General features: G+C 42.1%; 1 protein-coding gene across 6 annotated transcripts in view; it reads right to left on the bottom strand.

Moving 5' to 3' along the window:
• The window catches only part of LOC128688906 (enoyl-CoA hydratase EchA19), a 51,913-nt gene extending 43,639 nt beyond the window's left edge, over positions 1-8,274 (bottom strand). Inside the window, exons 1-2 of one of the 6 annotated variants that reach the window (XM_070085515.1) lie at positions 8,165-8,274; positions 5,161-5,318 (exon numbers count right to left, since the gene is read on the bottom strand). In XM_070085515.1, coding sequence (XP_069941616.1) covers positions 5,161-5,305 — 145 coding nt within the window. In that variant the 5' untranslated portion in view covers positions 5,306-5,318; positions 8,165-8,274. Of the gene's footprint in view, positions 1-5,160; positions 5,319-6,505; positions 6,830-7,415; positions 7,729-7,753; positions 7,843-8,164 lie in introns of those variants that run through there. The other 5 variants (XM_070085516.1, XM_070085517.1, XM_070085514.1 and 2 more) reach the window with 5 other exon arrangements.
• Between the last annotated feature and the right edge of the window lie 7,147 nt (positions 8,275-15,421).

Below are 15,421 nucleotides of genomic sequence, written 5' to 3'. Positions count from 1 at the left end.
CATGTTCGGCAGGCCAGCTGGTTGGGTGGCCAGCTGACTGGCCGACTGGCTGATTTGCTTTGGCTGTCTCTATCTCCTGTCTGTCTGTATCTATCTTTGTCTTTGTCTATCTGTGTCTCTATCTCTGTCTCTGTCTATGTCTGTCTATCTCTGTCTCTATCTCACAGGTACACATAAATACAGTTATACAGTACATAGTGTAAATTACCTAGGAAAATCCAAAAAATCCAGACAAAGTGCTATACTACGTTTGTAGATATAAGGCATAATAAACATGACTGGCAAGTAATACACATTTTCACTTGTTCAGGAATTAGACGTGATGATTCTGCATAGTGTATAGTACCTGTTGGTTCATGAGTGGCTCTCTCTCTGATACAGAGACAAATAGAGAAACAGGAAGACAGAAAGACAGATGAGCAGAGACAGAGATAAACATAGACAGAGCTAGACAGACAAATAGACAGACAAAAACAAACAGATAGACAGACATGTTTATGTGTAACAGTGAAAAATAAAGCCAAGGCAGTGCACAATCATCAAATGTCACTCCACTGCTGTATTGTCAGGAGTGGAGTGACACTCATCTTACACCGTGCTTCAAGGAGTTTCATATATACTCCACCATTTCTAAAACATTGCTGGGACCTGGCAAAAAATGCAAACATTATCTCTTTTTTATAAACACATTTTTCTTATTTAAAAACCTGTAACAAAAAAACTGGGGTTGTCTTTTGGGGGCCGGAATGGATTAATTGCATTTCAATTTATTTCAATGAGGAAATTAGATTAGATACATGAGCAAATTGAGTTATGAGCTCGATCATGGAACGAATTAAACTCATAAGTCAAGGTACCACTGTACACTGAAAGACAAGACAAAGGAAAATTCTTGAGTGTTCACCCTGACAGCAATCTAAAATGTAACAAATATATTCAGCTCATATTTAAGAAAGTTTCCAAAATGGCGGGCATTCTTTTCAAAGCATGTTACTTAAAAAAAAAAAAAAAGGCCATTTCCCACCAAGGCTGGGTAACCCGAAAAAGAAGAAACACTTCCATCATCACTCACTCCATCACTATCTTCCCAGAGGAGCACCGATACTACAGTTCAAAAACTCCAACATATTTCCACCCCTTCCTTGAGAGTGCAGGCACTGTACTTCCAACCTCTAGGACTCAAGTCCAGCTAACAGGTTTCTTATTTTCACTATGTACAACAAACAACAAAACTTACTCTGTACTACTTTTTAATCCACACTTACCATCCTCCTTGACACATATTCATGGCAACTGATTCCAGACATCACCCCTTCCCAATCCTTCAAGTACTTCATCTACAAAGCATTCATACATACTCTATTGCACATTATATATACGTATACAAAACATCTGGGGGTGGACCTGTCAGTGAATGGGTCAATGAAAGATGATGTAAACCAAAGAATAGAAGAAAAGAAAAAGGTTGGTGGTGTACTGAGGCATATGTGGAGACAAAGCACTTTATCCATGGAGCCAAAAGGGTAGTGCACTAAAGGACCGTGGCACTAGCACTGTCATATGGGTGTGAAGCATTAGTTTCAAACATTGCAGCCAGGAGGAGGTTGGAGGCAGGGAAAATGCCATGTGTGAGGGTGAAGTATGGTGTGTCTTCTAAGGCAAGTGGTGGTGCCAAGAGGAAACATATGGTTCTCACTGTTAAGCAGAAATTTCAGCTTTTAAAAGTGGTTGAGTTTGGCATCTCAGTAGCACAAGTATGCAAGGAATATGGTGTTAAGGAACAGTGTATCATATCCATAGAAACAAGGTCAAACTAACAGACTATGTTCTGAAGTTCAGTGTAGATGCTGGTGGAGCTTTACAGCTCCTCTGATCCAGAATAGTTATTCTGAACCACTACTATCAATCTTGGAAGTTTATACATCATCCCTCCACCATAAAAAAAAGTTGCAACATGTGTCAAATTTATCAATGTGTCGGTTCTGTGAACCATTCATCAACAATCCTGTCAGACACTGCAACTTCTTGGGATCTTAATACTTGGGAATTCTTCGCTTGCCTAACCCTTGGGCAGGACCTACTTCCACATTGGACAAATGTGACACAACCTACGACTGCTGCACCTCTCCTGTCTACGGTTTATAAGCTGCTTCTCCGCTCATTTGCCGTATTCTATTCAAGATTGATGGACTGACCACATCGACTCAAGGCTGAGGGACTGATTACCTCATTCTCCTCCTGTTTTTCAAGTTTCTCCTTTGTATGGACTGATGAAGCCACTGTGTGGCGAAATGTTTCCTCAATAAAGATACCCAAGAGTTGCACATGTGTCTAATTTATCATCATAAAAAAAGTAAAATTACTATAAATTACATAAAAGAGAGCAAATGAGAGAGTGGGTGAGATGTGGGGGAAGTTCGTGAGGCAGTAGGTAAAATGAAAGGGGGTAAGGCAGCTGGGATTGATGGGATAAAGATAGAAATGTTAAAAGCAGGTGGGGATATAGTTTTGGAGTGGTTGGTGCAATTATTTAATAAATGTATGGATGAGGGTAAGGTACCTAGGGATTGGCAGAGAGCATGCATAGTTCCTTTGTATAAAGGCAAAGGGGACAAAAGAGAGTGCAAAAATTATAGGGGGATAAGTCTGTTGAGTACACCTGGTAAAGTGTATGGTAGAGTTATTATTGAAAGAATTAAGAGTAAGACGGAGAATAGGATAGCAGATGAACAAGGAGGCTTTAGGAAAGGTAGGGGGTGTGTGGACCAGGTGTTTACAGTGAAACATATAAGTGAACAGTATTTAGATAAGGCTAAAGAGGTCTTTGTGGCATTTATGGATATGGAAAAGGCATATGACAGGGTGGATAAGGGGGCAATGTGGCAGATGTTGCAGGTGTATAGTATAGGAGGTAGGTTACTGAAAGCAGTGAAGAGTTTTTACGAGGATAGTGAGGCTCAAGTTAGAGTATGTAGGAAAGAGGGAAATTATTTCCCAGTAAAAGTAGACCTTAGACAGGGATGTGTGATGTCACCGTGGTTGTTTAATATATTTATAGATAGGGTTGTAAGAGAAGTAAATGCGAGGGTCTTGGCATGAGGCGTGGAGTTAAAAGATAAAGAATCACACACAAAGTGGGAGTTGTCACAGTTGCTCTTTGCTGATGACACTGTGCTCTTGGGAGATTCTGAAGAGAAGTTGCAGAGATTGGTGGATGAATTTGGTAGGGTATGCAAAAGAAGAAAATTAAAAGTGAATACAGGAAAGAATAAGGTTATGAGGATAACAAAAAGATTAGGTGATGAAAGATTGGATATCAGATTAGAGGGAGAGAGTATGGAGGAGGTGAATGTATTCAGATATTTGGGAGTGGACGTGTCAGCGGATGGGTCTATGAAAGATGAGGTGAATCATAGAATTGATGAGGGGAAAAGGGTGAATGGTGCACTTAGGAGTCTGTGGAGACAAAGAACTTTGTCCTTGGGTGTGAAGCATGGGTGATGAATGTTGCAGCGAGGAGAAGGCTGGAGGCAGTGGAGATGTCATGTCTAAGGGCAATGTGTGGTGTGAATATAATGAAGAGAATTCGTAGTTTGGAAGTTAGGAGGAGGTGCAGGATTACCAAAACTGTTGTCCAGAGGGCTGAGGAAGGGTTGTTGAGGTGGTTTGGACATGTAGAGAGAATGGAGCGAAACAGAATGACTTCAAGAGTGTATCAGTCTGTAGTGGAAGGAAGGCGGGGTAGGGGTCGGCCTAGGAAAGGTTGGAGGGAGGGGGTAAAGGAGGTTTTGTGTGCGAGGGGCTTGGACTTCCAGCAGGCATGCGTGAGCGTGTTTGATAGGAGTGAATGGAGACAAATGGTTTTTAATACTTGACGTGCTGTTGGAGTGTGAGCAAAGTAACACTTATGAAGGGGTTCAGGGAAACCGGCAGGCCGGACTTGAGTCCTGGAGATGGGAAGTACAGTGCCTGCACTCTGAAGGAGGGGTGTTAATGTTGCAGTTTAAAAACTGTAGTGTAAAGCACCCTTCTGGCAAGACAGTGATGGAGTGAATGATGGTGAAAGTTTTTCTTTTTCGGGCCACCCTGCCTTGGTGGGAATCGGCCAGTGTGATAATAATAAAAAAAAAAAATTATATGTAAAGCAGTATAATATAGTATCCTGCAATACTGGAATACTATAGGTTAAAAGATCCATATTCTTAAGTGTCTGGTTGTCTTCTGAACCAGCAGGCCATGTCCTTTAGGTCAAAAGCTAAACAGACAATCATGAAAAATTAATTTTATAATTCAATCATAAAAAAGTAATTTCATAATTTGGACATTTGGCAGTATTGTACACCCCCCTCCTCCCTCTTAGTCCATTAGAGGGTTTACTGTACATTTATGTGATAAGCCTTTTAAAATGCCTAACCTTTACCAATGTGAAAGATAACCCTGAGTCTTATTTTATACAGCTCACAGCAGACCAGTGATGCTGTGGTCTGGCAATTTGTGGCTCATGACCTAGTAGTGGTCTACTCTAAGAAGCAATGACCTTAACCACTTGATTATGTATATGAATTATTCATGCTGAATTGTCCCACAAAATTTAAATTAGCTATATTTTATAATCCATATTCAAATACTCGTTTGTATTAAGTACTGTAACTTATAAACCCTTGAGTTAACAGACTTCAGAAATGCAAGACAAAATCTATTGGGCCAATAATTCAGAACCAATGGGAAAGTCTGTTGCTGTAGAATTATCTGTTAATGTTATGATAACAGCAAAAAAATGTCATCTCTATCTACCATAAATGGCATTATCAGCCACCTGCTTTACCCCTTTCCTAACAGTCCTTTAACTTGAAGGTTTACCATTCAAGTTTTAGTCTGTCCACAAAAATAAACAAATTAAAGAAAAATATGTCATCCCAGAGCTCTGTCATCACCCTGTAATTCTTGGAAATAAAAGTTGACACTGAATTCGATATTTAGGGGAAAGTGCTAAAACTGTAAGAGTCAGTGCCTCGGATATAGAAAGCAATGAGATTCAATCCAAGGAAAGAGAGGATAGCTTCACTTTTGTGGATCAAAACCCCCTTCACCAGCATTAAGGCCCCTCCCATATTTAAAGGAATTTGAAGGTATAGGACAGCTTAAATCAAAGTCCAGTACCTTCTTGAGATGTGCTCTCAGTCTTGCCAGATGTACACATGGTCCTGAGGCTGACCCGAGACAAACACAGGGGAAAAAATCTTCCTCCTCTTCCCAGTGCAGTAATCATGGCTCTTAACTCAGGAATTAATTTACTATAAAACATACACCTTCTTATTCTGAAAAGTAAAGGTTCCATTTAGTTTATGATACTACTACAACTATGTATCATGTCCAAATAAAAAATAAATAAATAAAATAAAAATTAACAATTCTGTCAGGATGATTATAATGAAGGGGACATGCCAAACACATTGGGTCATAAAGAACCTTGAGAATGGAAAGTAATCCAGTTTAACATGAGAAAGGGAAGAGTAGATTCGATTCCTGACACCATCAGGGCACCCACCTCGAAGAGTCAATTCCTTAGGTTAAAAGCCCTACCTTATATCAAGGCACCCTCTTGATTTAGTGACATATGCACAGTGAGGAACATATTAATGGTAGCATGTTCTGTTAACACAAAAACTATATTACTAATTATTTTTTTTTTTTATTATCACACTGGCCGATTCCCACCAAGGCAGGGTGGCCCGAAAAAGAAAAACTTTCACCATCATTCACTCCATCACTGTCTTGCCAGAAGGGTGCCTTACACTACAGTTTTTAAACTGCAACATTAACACCCCTCCTTCAGAGTGCAGACACTGTACTTCCCATCTCCAGGACTCAAGTCCGGCCTGCCGGTTTCCCTGAACCCCTTCATAAATGTTACTTTGCTCACACTCCAACAGCACGTCAAGTATTAAAAACCATTCGTCTCCATTCACTCCTATCAAACACGCTCACGCACGCCTGCTGGAAGTCCAAGCCCCTCGCACACAAAACCTCCTTTACCCCCTCCCTCCAACCTTTCCTAGGCCGACCCCTACCCCGCCTTCCTTCCACTACAGACTGATACACTCTTGAAGTCATTCTGTTTTGCTCCATGTACTAATATTAATACTGCTAATACTAACACTACTACTACTAATACTATAACTACTACTACTCATACTATTGCTAATTCCACTAATAATATTAATACTAATAATACATACTAATACGTATACTACTACAGTGGACCCCCACCTCACAATCAGCTCCCAACTCGAACAATTATGTAAGTGTATTTTTGTAAGTGCTTTTGTACGTGCATTTTTGGGGGTCTGAAACGGACTAATCTAATTTACAATATTCCTTATGGGAACAAATTCGTTCGGTAACGGCACCTGAACAGACTTCTGGAATGAATTAATATCGTAAGTCGGGGGTCCACCGTACTACTACTAATAATAATGGAGGACTAAGCCCCTAGGGGTCATACAGTGCCTGGTGGAAATGAAAGACTTGATTAAAGAATTGGAGCATGGGTCCAGTTTCTAAGATCAAGAGTCCCTCAGTAGCATCAAGGAACCTTCCTTGATGAGTGAGTGGAACCCAGCATGAGGTGTTATGTATGGGCAAGTCTTGTTCTTCTTCAGGTAGGTAGGTAAGTAGGTAGGCAACTAGGTAAGTGGGTAGGTAGGAAAGTAGGTAGGTAAGTAGGTAGTTAGGCATCTAGGTAGGCAAGTAAGTAGGCAAGTTTATTCAGGTACAGGTACACATAAATATGGTTACATAAATTATCATACACAGCAGCATATGTGTAGATTACCCTCCGGGGTAACCACCCAAAATAGTCAAAGTGACTACATATTTTCCCTGGGGTTCTTGTAGTATCTTATTATTTAAACCCTAAAAGTTAAAAATATAAGTAACTATGTGAAACGCAGTTACAATAAAAGGAGATATACCGGGTTATTTACAGTAACATGAAAGAGGATCAGATCACAGTAATAGGTATGTTACAGTAATTATTATAATCACGGGGGAGCAATAAACCCGTAGGATTATACAGGTTACAGTAATAGGTACATGTATGTTAGCTATACAAGAAATCACTCTTCCTTTCTGTAGCTTCATTCATAATAATAATAATAATAATAATAATAATAATAATAATAATAATAATAATAAACCTTTATTTTCTACATGTACAAGGTATATAGACCATAGCTGACATGATTATTATTATAAAGGAGAAGCGCTAAACCCGTAGGATTATACAGCACCATAGCTGACATCAATGACATACTACTATATAGAAAACCACTTGTTATGCTGAGCATTTCCCGCAAATTAGGTCAATTTTGTCCCAGGATGCGACCCACACCAATCCACTAATACCCAGGTACCTATTTTACTGATGGGTGAACTGGGGCAGGTGTCACATGGAAACACGTCGTAATGTTTTTCAGCCGTATCGGGGGATCGATCCGTGGACCTCAGTGTGTGAGTTGAGTGCGCTAGCCATTGGTATGTAACTAGGTAAGTACGTAGGTAACTAGGTAAGTGGGAACAATGGACCTTAAGGTTGCTGTTGGGGTTATTCAGGACCACCGTAGCTGGCGCTTTATTATGGCCTTCCACATGGGAGTCGGGGGAAAAATGTCAGCCAAATCTTAGCAGGAATTAAAAAGTACATAAAGTTGTTCCCGGAAATAGAAATGGGAACATTAAATTCCCAACTTAGATCAAATAGAGCCCAGTTGTGAGCCAGGTGGCTAAAGCTCCCGCTTCACACACGGAGGGTCCGGGTTCGATTCCCGGCGGGTGGAAACATTTCGACACGTTTCCTTACACCTGTGGAACTGTTCACCTAGCAGCAAATAGGTACCTGGGTGTTAGTCGACTGGTGTGGGTCGCATCCTGGGGGACAAGATTAAGGACCCCAATGGAAATAAGTTAGACAGTCCTCGATGATTCATTACCTTTGTAACTTGTGAGTTCATTACCTTGTACCTAGTTCAGCCATCAAAACTTTGGAGCCCGGTCCCTGGACCCATTGTGTACCTCTGTAATCTGTAAATACCTTTGTAACTTGTCATGATTGTGACTAGACCTACCTGGAGTTCATTACCTTTGTAAATTGTGAGTTCATTACCTTTGTAAATTGTGAATTCATTACCTCTGTAACTTGCTCAGCTATCAAAACTTTGAGGCCAAGTCCCTGGACCCATTATGTACCTCTGTAATCTTTTGACTACCGCCCACAGGATGGGTATGGGGTGCATAATAAACATATTAAACTTAAACTCGATGACGCACTGACTTTCTTGGGTTATCCTGGGTGGCTAACCCTCCGGGGTTAAAAAACCGAACAAAATCTTATCTTATCTTATCTTATCTTACATCATAATTTGTAATATTTTAAAATAAAGAATTAAACTAAGTCTGCCCGAAATGCCTAGCCATGCTAGGCGTTCTAGTGGTACACTCTGTAATCATTATTTAACTACATGTAAACCACACAACAACCAAATTCTGTAAATTCAACATTGTAATCTTTATAGAGAATAAACTTTGAATTTGAATTTAAGTTAGATAAGTTAGTAAGTTTGTTCAGGTATAGGTACACATAAATACAGTTACATAAATATTTCATATATAACAGCACATGTGTAGATTGGCTAAAATAACCCAGAAAAGTCAGACAAAGTAACTGATCGACACCATGCCTAACCCTTCTAGGGTAGGGTAGGTGCCTGAGCCCGAGCCTTTAGCTCATAAGACTGTCATTCCCATTTGCCCCCTTGTGGCGGGGATGGCAGACCAGAGAGGCCTAGCTTGTGGCTAGGCCTGGGGACAGTTGGTCCCAAAGATGAGGAGGTACTTGTGGCTCCTCCCATGGGAGACTTAGGTCTCAGACACTCCCTAAAGAGGGAGCCAAGGCCGGGCCACCACTTGGAAAAGGCCCGGGCCGGGAGAATACCGGCGAATCTTTAATAATAATAATAATAATAATAATAACAAAGTAACTTATTTCTATTAGGGTCCTTGGGCATAAGTTTGTTTAATAAGTAAGCTTATTTAGGCATGGGTACACAAGTACAATTATCATAAATGGTGTTAATTACCTCCCGATAAATTCAAAGTGACTTATTTCCATTAGGGTCCTTGATTACCATTTAGGTACAATTACACAAGTTTTAGGTGATTTCAATTGTCTTACATAGTTTACCTGGAGTTTTACCTGGAGAGAGTTTCGGGGGTCAACGCCCCAGCGGCCCGGTCTGTGACCAGGCCTCCTGGTGGATCAGCCCCTGATCAACCAGGCTGTTGCTGCTGGCTGCACGCAAACCAACGTACGAGCCACAGCCCGGCTGATCAGGAACTGACTTTAGGTGCTTGTCTAGTGCCAGCTTGAAGACTGCCAGGGGTCTGTTGGTAATCCCCCTTATGTGTGCTGGGAGGCAGTTGAACAGTCTCGGGCCCCTGACACTTATTGTATGGTCTCTTAACGTGCTAGTGACACCCCTGCTTTTCATTGGGGGGATGGTGCATCGTCTGCCAAGTCTTTTGCTTTCGTAGTGAGTGATTTTCGTGTGCAAGTTCGGTACTAGTCCCTCTAGGATTTTCCAGGTGTATATAATCATGTATCTCTCCCTCCTGCATTCCAGGGAATACAGGTTTAGAAACCTCAAGCGCTCCCAGTAATTGAGGTGTTTTATCTCCGTTATGCGCGCCGTGAAGGTTCTCTGTACATTTTCTAGGTCAGCAATTTCACCTGCCTTGAAAGGTGCTGTTAGTGTGCAGCAATATTCCAGCCTAGATAGAACAAGTGACCTGAAGAGTGTCATCATGGGCTTGGCCTTCCTAGTTTTGAAGGTTCTCATTATCCATCCTGTCATTTTTCTAGCAGATGCGATTGATACAATGTTATGGTCCTTGAAGGTGAGATCCTCCGACATGATCACTCCCAGGTCTTTGACGTTGGTGTTTCGCTCTATTTTGTGGCCAGAATTTGTTTTGTACTCTGATGAAGATTTAATTTCCTCGTGTTTACCATATCTGAGTAATTGAAATTTCTCATCGTTGAACTTCATATTGTTTTCTGCAGCTCACTGAAAGATTCGGTTGATGTCCGTCTGGAGCCTTGCAGTGTCTCCAATGGAAGACACTGTCATGCAGATTCGGATGTCATCTGCAAAGGAAGACACGGTGCTGTGGCTGACATCCTTGTCTATGTCGGATATGAGGATGAGGAACAAGATGGGAGCGAGTACTGTGCCTTGTGGAACAGAGCTTTTCACCGTAGCTGCCTCGGACTTTACTGTTGACGACTACTCTCTGTGTTCTGTTAGTGAGGAAATTATAGATCCATCGACCGACTTTTCCTGTTATTCCTTTAGCACGCATTTTGTGCGCTATTACGCCATGGTCACACTTGTCGAAGGCTTTTGCAAAGTCTGTATATATTACATCTGCATTCTTTTTATCTTCTAGTGCATTTAGGACCTTGTCGTAGTGATCCAATAGTTGAGACAGACAGGAGCGACCTGTTCTAAACCCATGTTGCCCTGGGTTGTGTAACTGATGGGTTTCTAGATGGGTGGTGATCTTGTTTCTTAGGACCCTTTCAAAGATTTTATTATATGGGATGTTAGTGCTATCGGTCTGTAGTTCTTTGCTGTTGCTTTACTGCCCCCTTTGTGGAGTGGGGCTATGTCTATTGTTTTTAGTAACTGTGGGACGACCCCCGTGTCCATGCTCCCTCTCCATAGGATGGAAAAGGCTCGTGATAGGTGCTTCTTGCAGTTCTTGATGAACACGGAGTTCCATGAGTCTGGCCCTGGGGCAGAGTGCATGGGCATGTCATTTATCGCCTGTTCGAAGTCATTTGGCGTCAGGATAACATCGGATAGGCTTGTGTTAACCAAATTTTGTGGCTCTCTCATAAAAAATTCATTTTGATCTTCGACTCTCAATCTGGTTAGCGGCTTGCTAAAAACTGAGTCATATTGGGACTTGAGTAGCTCACTCATTTCCTTGCTGTCATCTGTGTAGGACCTATCTTGTTTAAGTAGGTGGCCAATACTGGATGTTGTTCTCGACTTTGATTTGGCATAGGAGAAGAAATACTTTGGGTTTCTTTCGATTTCATTTATGGCTTTTAGTTCTTCCCGCGATTCCTGACTCCTATACGATTCCTTTAGCTTGAGTTCGATGCTTGCTATTTCTCTGACCAGTGTCTCCCTACGCATTTCAGATATATTGACCTCTTTTAGCCGCTCTGTTATTCTTTTCCGTCGCCTGTAAAGGGAGCGCCTGTCTCTTTCTATTTTACATCTACTCCTCCTTTTTCTTAGAGGAATAAGCCTTGTGCATACATCGAGTGCCACCAAGTTAATCTGTTCTAGGCATAAGTTGGGGTCTGTGTTGCTTAGTATATCTTCTCAGCTTATATCGGTTAGGACTTGGTTTACTTGGTCCCACTTTATGTTTTTGTTATTGAAGATGAATTTGGTGAATGCTCCCTCGTGACTAGTCTCATTATGTCGGTCTGGGGCTCCACGCATACATGTCTGAACCTCAATTATGTTGTGATCTGAGTATATTGTTTTTGATATGGTGACATTTCTTATCAGATCATCATTGTTAGTGAAGATGAGGTCTAGTGTATTCTCCAGTCTAGTAGGCTCTATTATTTGCTGGTTTAAATTGAATATTGTGCAGAGATTTAAAAGCTCGTGTGAGTGTGAGTTTTCATTAGCGCTGCCTCCTGGTGTTATTACTGCAACAATATTATTTTCTATATTCCTCCATTTTAGGTGCCTTAAGTTGAAATCCCCCAGGAGCAAGATGTTGGGTGCAGGAGCTGGAAGATTTTCCAGGCAGTGGTCAATTTTTAACAGCTGTTCCTGGAATTGCTGGGATGTTGCATCCGGAGGCTTGTAGACTACGACAATGACTAGGTTTTGGTTCTCGATCTTTACTGCTAAAACTTCCACTACATCATTTGAGGCATTTAGCAGTTCTGTGCAAACAAGTGACTCTGCAATGTACAGGCCAACCCCCCCCCCCTTTTGCCTGTTCACTCTGTCACATATTTATAGGGTGTAACCTGGGATCCATATTTCGTTGTCCAAGTGATCCTTTATGTGGGTCTCAGTGAAAGCCGCGAACATTGTCTTTGCCTCTGCAAGCAGTCCACGGATGAAAGGTATTTTGTTGTTTGTTGCTGGCTTTAGACCCTGTATATTTGCAAAAAAGAATGTCATCGGACTGGTGGTATTGTTGGTACTGGGGGGGGATTTTTTTTCCTGCATTAGTATCTGTATCTGTTGGTTTGGAGTGGAGGCCATCGACTGTTTACCTGGAGTTTACCTGGAGAGAGTTCCGGGGGTCAACGCCCCCGCGGCCCGGTCTGAGACCAGGCCTCCTGGTGGATCAGAGCCTGATCAACCAGGCTGTTGCTGCTGGCTGCACGCAAACCAACATACGAGCCACAGCCCGGCTGATCCGGAACTGACTTTAGGTGCTTGTCCAGTGCCAGCTTGAAGACTGCCAGGGGTCTGTTGGTAATCCCCCTTATGTGTGCTGGGAGGCAGTTGAACAGTCTCGGGCCCCTGACACTTATTGTATGGTCTCTTAACGTGCTAGTGACACCCCTGCTTTTCATTGGGGGGATGGTGCATCGTCTGCCAAGTCTTTTGCTTTCGTAGTGAGTGATTTTCGTGTGCAAGTTCGGTACTAGTCCCTCTAGGATTTTCCAGGTGTATATAATCATGTATCTCTCCCTCCTGCGTTCCAGGGAATACAGGTTTAGGAACCTCAAGCGCTCCCAATAATTGAGGTGTTTTATCTCCGTTATGCGCGCCGTGAAAGTTCTCTGTACACTTTCTAGGTCGGCAATTTCACCTGCCTTGAAAGGTGCTGTTAGTGTGCAGCAATATTCCAGCCTAGATAGAACAAGTGACCTGAAGAGTGTCATCATGGGCTTGGCCTCCCTAGTTTTGAAGGTTCTCATTATCCATCCTGTCATTTTTCTAGCAGATGCGATTGATACAATGTTATGGTCCTTGAAGGTGAGATCCTCCGACATGATCACTCCCAGGTCTTTGACGTTGGTGTTTCGCTCTATTTTGTGGCCAAAATTTGTTTTGTACTCTGATGAAGATTTAATTTCCTCATGTTTACCATATCTGAGTAATTGAAATTTCTCATCGTTGAACTTCATATTGTTTTCTGCAGCCCACTGAAAGATTTGGTTGATGTCTGCCTGGAGCTTTGCAGTGTCTGCAATGGAAGACACTGTCATGCAGATTCGGGTGTCATCTGCAAAGGAAGACACGGTGCTGTGGCTGACATCCTTGTCTATGTCGGATATAAGGATGAGGAACAAGATGGGAGCGAGTACTGTGCCTTGTGGAACAGAGCTTTTCACCGTAGCTGCCTCGGACTTTACTCTGTTGACGACTACTCTCTGTGTTCTGTTAGTGAGGAAATTATAGATCCATCGACCGACTTTTCCTGTTATTCCTTTAGCACGCATTTTGTGCGCTATTACGCCATGGTCACACTTGTCGAAGGCTTTTGCAAAGTCTGTATATATTACATCTGCATTCTTTTTGTCTTCTAGTGCATTTAGGACCTTGTCGTAGTGGTCCAATAGTTGAGACAGACAGGAGCGACCTGTTCTAAACCCATGTTGCCCTGGGTTGTGTAACTGATGGGTTTCTAGATGCGTGGTGATCTTGCTTCTTAGGACCCTTTCAAAGATTTTTATGATATGGGATGTTAGTGCTATTGATCTGTAGTTCTTTGCTGTTGCTTTACTGCCCCCTTTGTGGAGTGGGGCTATGTCTGTTGTTTTTAGTAACTGTGGGACGACCCCCGTGTCCATGCTCCCTCTCCATAGGATGGAAAAGGCTCGTGATAGGGGCTTCTTGCAGTTCTTGATGAACACAGAGTTCCATGAGTCTGGCCCTGGGGCAGAGTGCATGGGCATGTCATTTATCGCCTGTTCGAAGTCATTTGGCGTCAGGATAACATCGGATAGGCTTGTGTTAATCAAATTTTGTGGCTCTCTCCTAAAAAATTCATTTTGATCTTCGACTCTCAGTCTGGTTAGCGGCTTGCTAAAAACTGAGTCATATTGGGACTTGAGTAGCTCACTCATTTCCTTGCTGTCATCTGTGTAGGACCCATCTTGTTTAAGTAGGGGCCCAATACTGGACGTTGTTCTCGATTTTGATTTGGCATAGGAGAAGAAATACTTTGGGTTTCTTTCGATTTCATTTATGGCTTTTAGTTCTTCCCGCGATTCCTGACTCCTAAAGGATTCTTTTAGCTTAAGTTCGATGCTTGCTATTTCTCTGACCAGTGTCTCCCTACGCATTTCAGATATATTGACCTCTTTTAGCCGCTCTGTTATTCTTTTCCGTCGCCTGTAAAGGGAGCGCCTGTCTCTTTCTGTTTTACATCTACTCCTCCTTTTTCTTAGAGGAATAAGCCTTGTGCATACATCGAGTGCCACCGAGTTAATCTGTTCTAGGCATAAGTTGGGGTCTGTGTTGCTTAGTATATCTTCCCAGCTTATATCGGTTAGGACTTGGTTTACTTGGTCCCACTTTATGTTTTTGTTATTGAAGTTGAATTTGGTGAATGCTCCCTCGTGACTAATCTCATTATGTCGGTCTGGGGCTCCGCCCATACATGACTGAACCTCAATTATGTTGTGATCTGAGTATATTGTTTTTGATATGGTGATATTTCTTATCAGATCATCATTGTTAGTGAAGATGAGGTCTAGTGTATTCTCCAGTCTAGTAGGCTCTATTATTTGCTGGTTTAAATTGAATTTTGTGCAGAGATTTAAAAGCTCGCGTGAGTGTGAGTTTTCATCAGAGCTGCCTCCTGGTGTTATTACTGCAACAATATTATTTTCTATATTCCTCCATTTTAGGTGCCTTAAGTTGAAATCCCCCAGGAGCAAGATGTTGGGTGCAGGAGCTGGAAGGTTTTCCAGACAGTGGTCAATTTTTAACAGCTGTTCCTGGAATTGCTGGGATGTTGCATCCGGAGGCTTGTAGACATTCACAATGACTAGGTTTTGGTTCTCGACCTTTACTGCTAAAACTTCCACTACATCATTTGAGACATTTAGCAGTTCTGTGCAAACAAGTGACTCTGCAATGTACTGGCCAACCCCCCCCTTTTGCCTGTTCACTCTGTCACATCTGTATAGGTTGTAACCTGGGATCCATATTTCGTTGTCCAAGTGATCCTTTATGTGGGTCTCAGTGAAAGCCGCGAACATTGCCTTTGCCTCTGCAAGCAGTCCACGGATGAAAGGTATTTTGTTGTTTGTTGCTGGCTTTAGACCCTGTATATTTGCAAAGAAGAATGTTATCGGACT

Source organism: Cherax quadricarinatus, chromosome 16, assembly GCF_038502225.1.
Source record: "Cherax quadricarinatus isolate ZL_2023a chromosome 16, ASM3850222v1, whole genome shotgun sequence".
NCBI lineage: Eukaryota > Metazoa > Arthropoda > Malacostraca > Decapoda > Parastacidae > Cherax > Cherax quadricarinatus.
The sequence above is the reverse complement of the archived record's forward strand: the minus strand, read 5'-3'. Positions and strand labels throughout refer to the sequence as shown.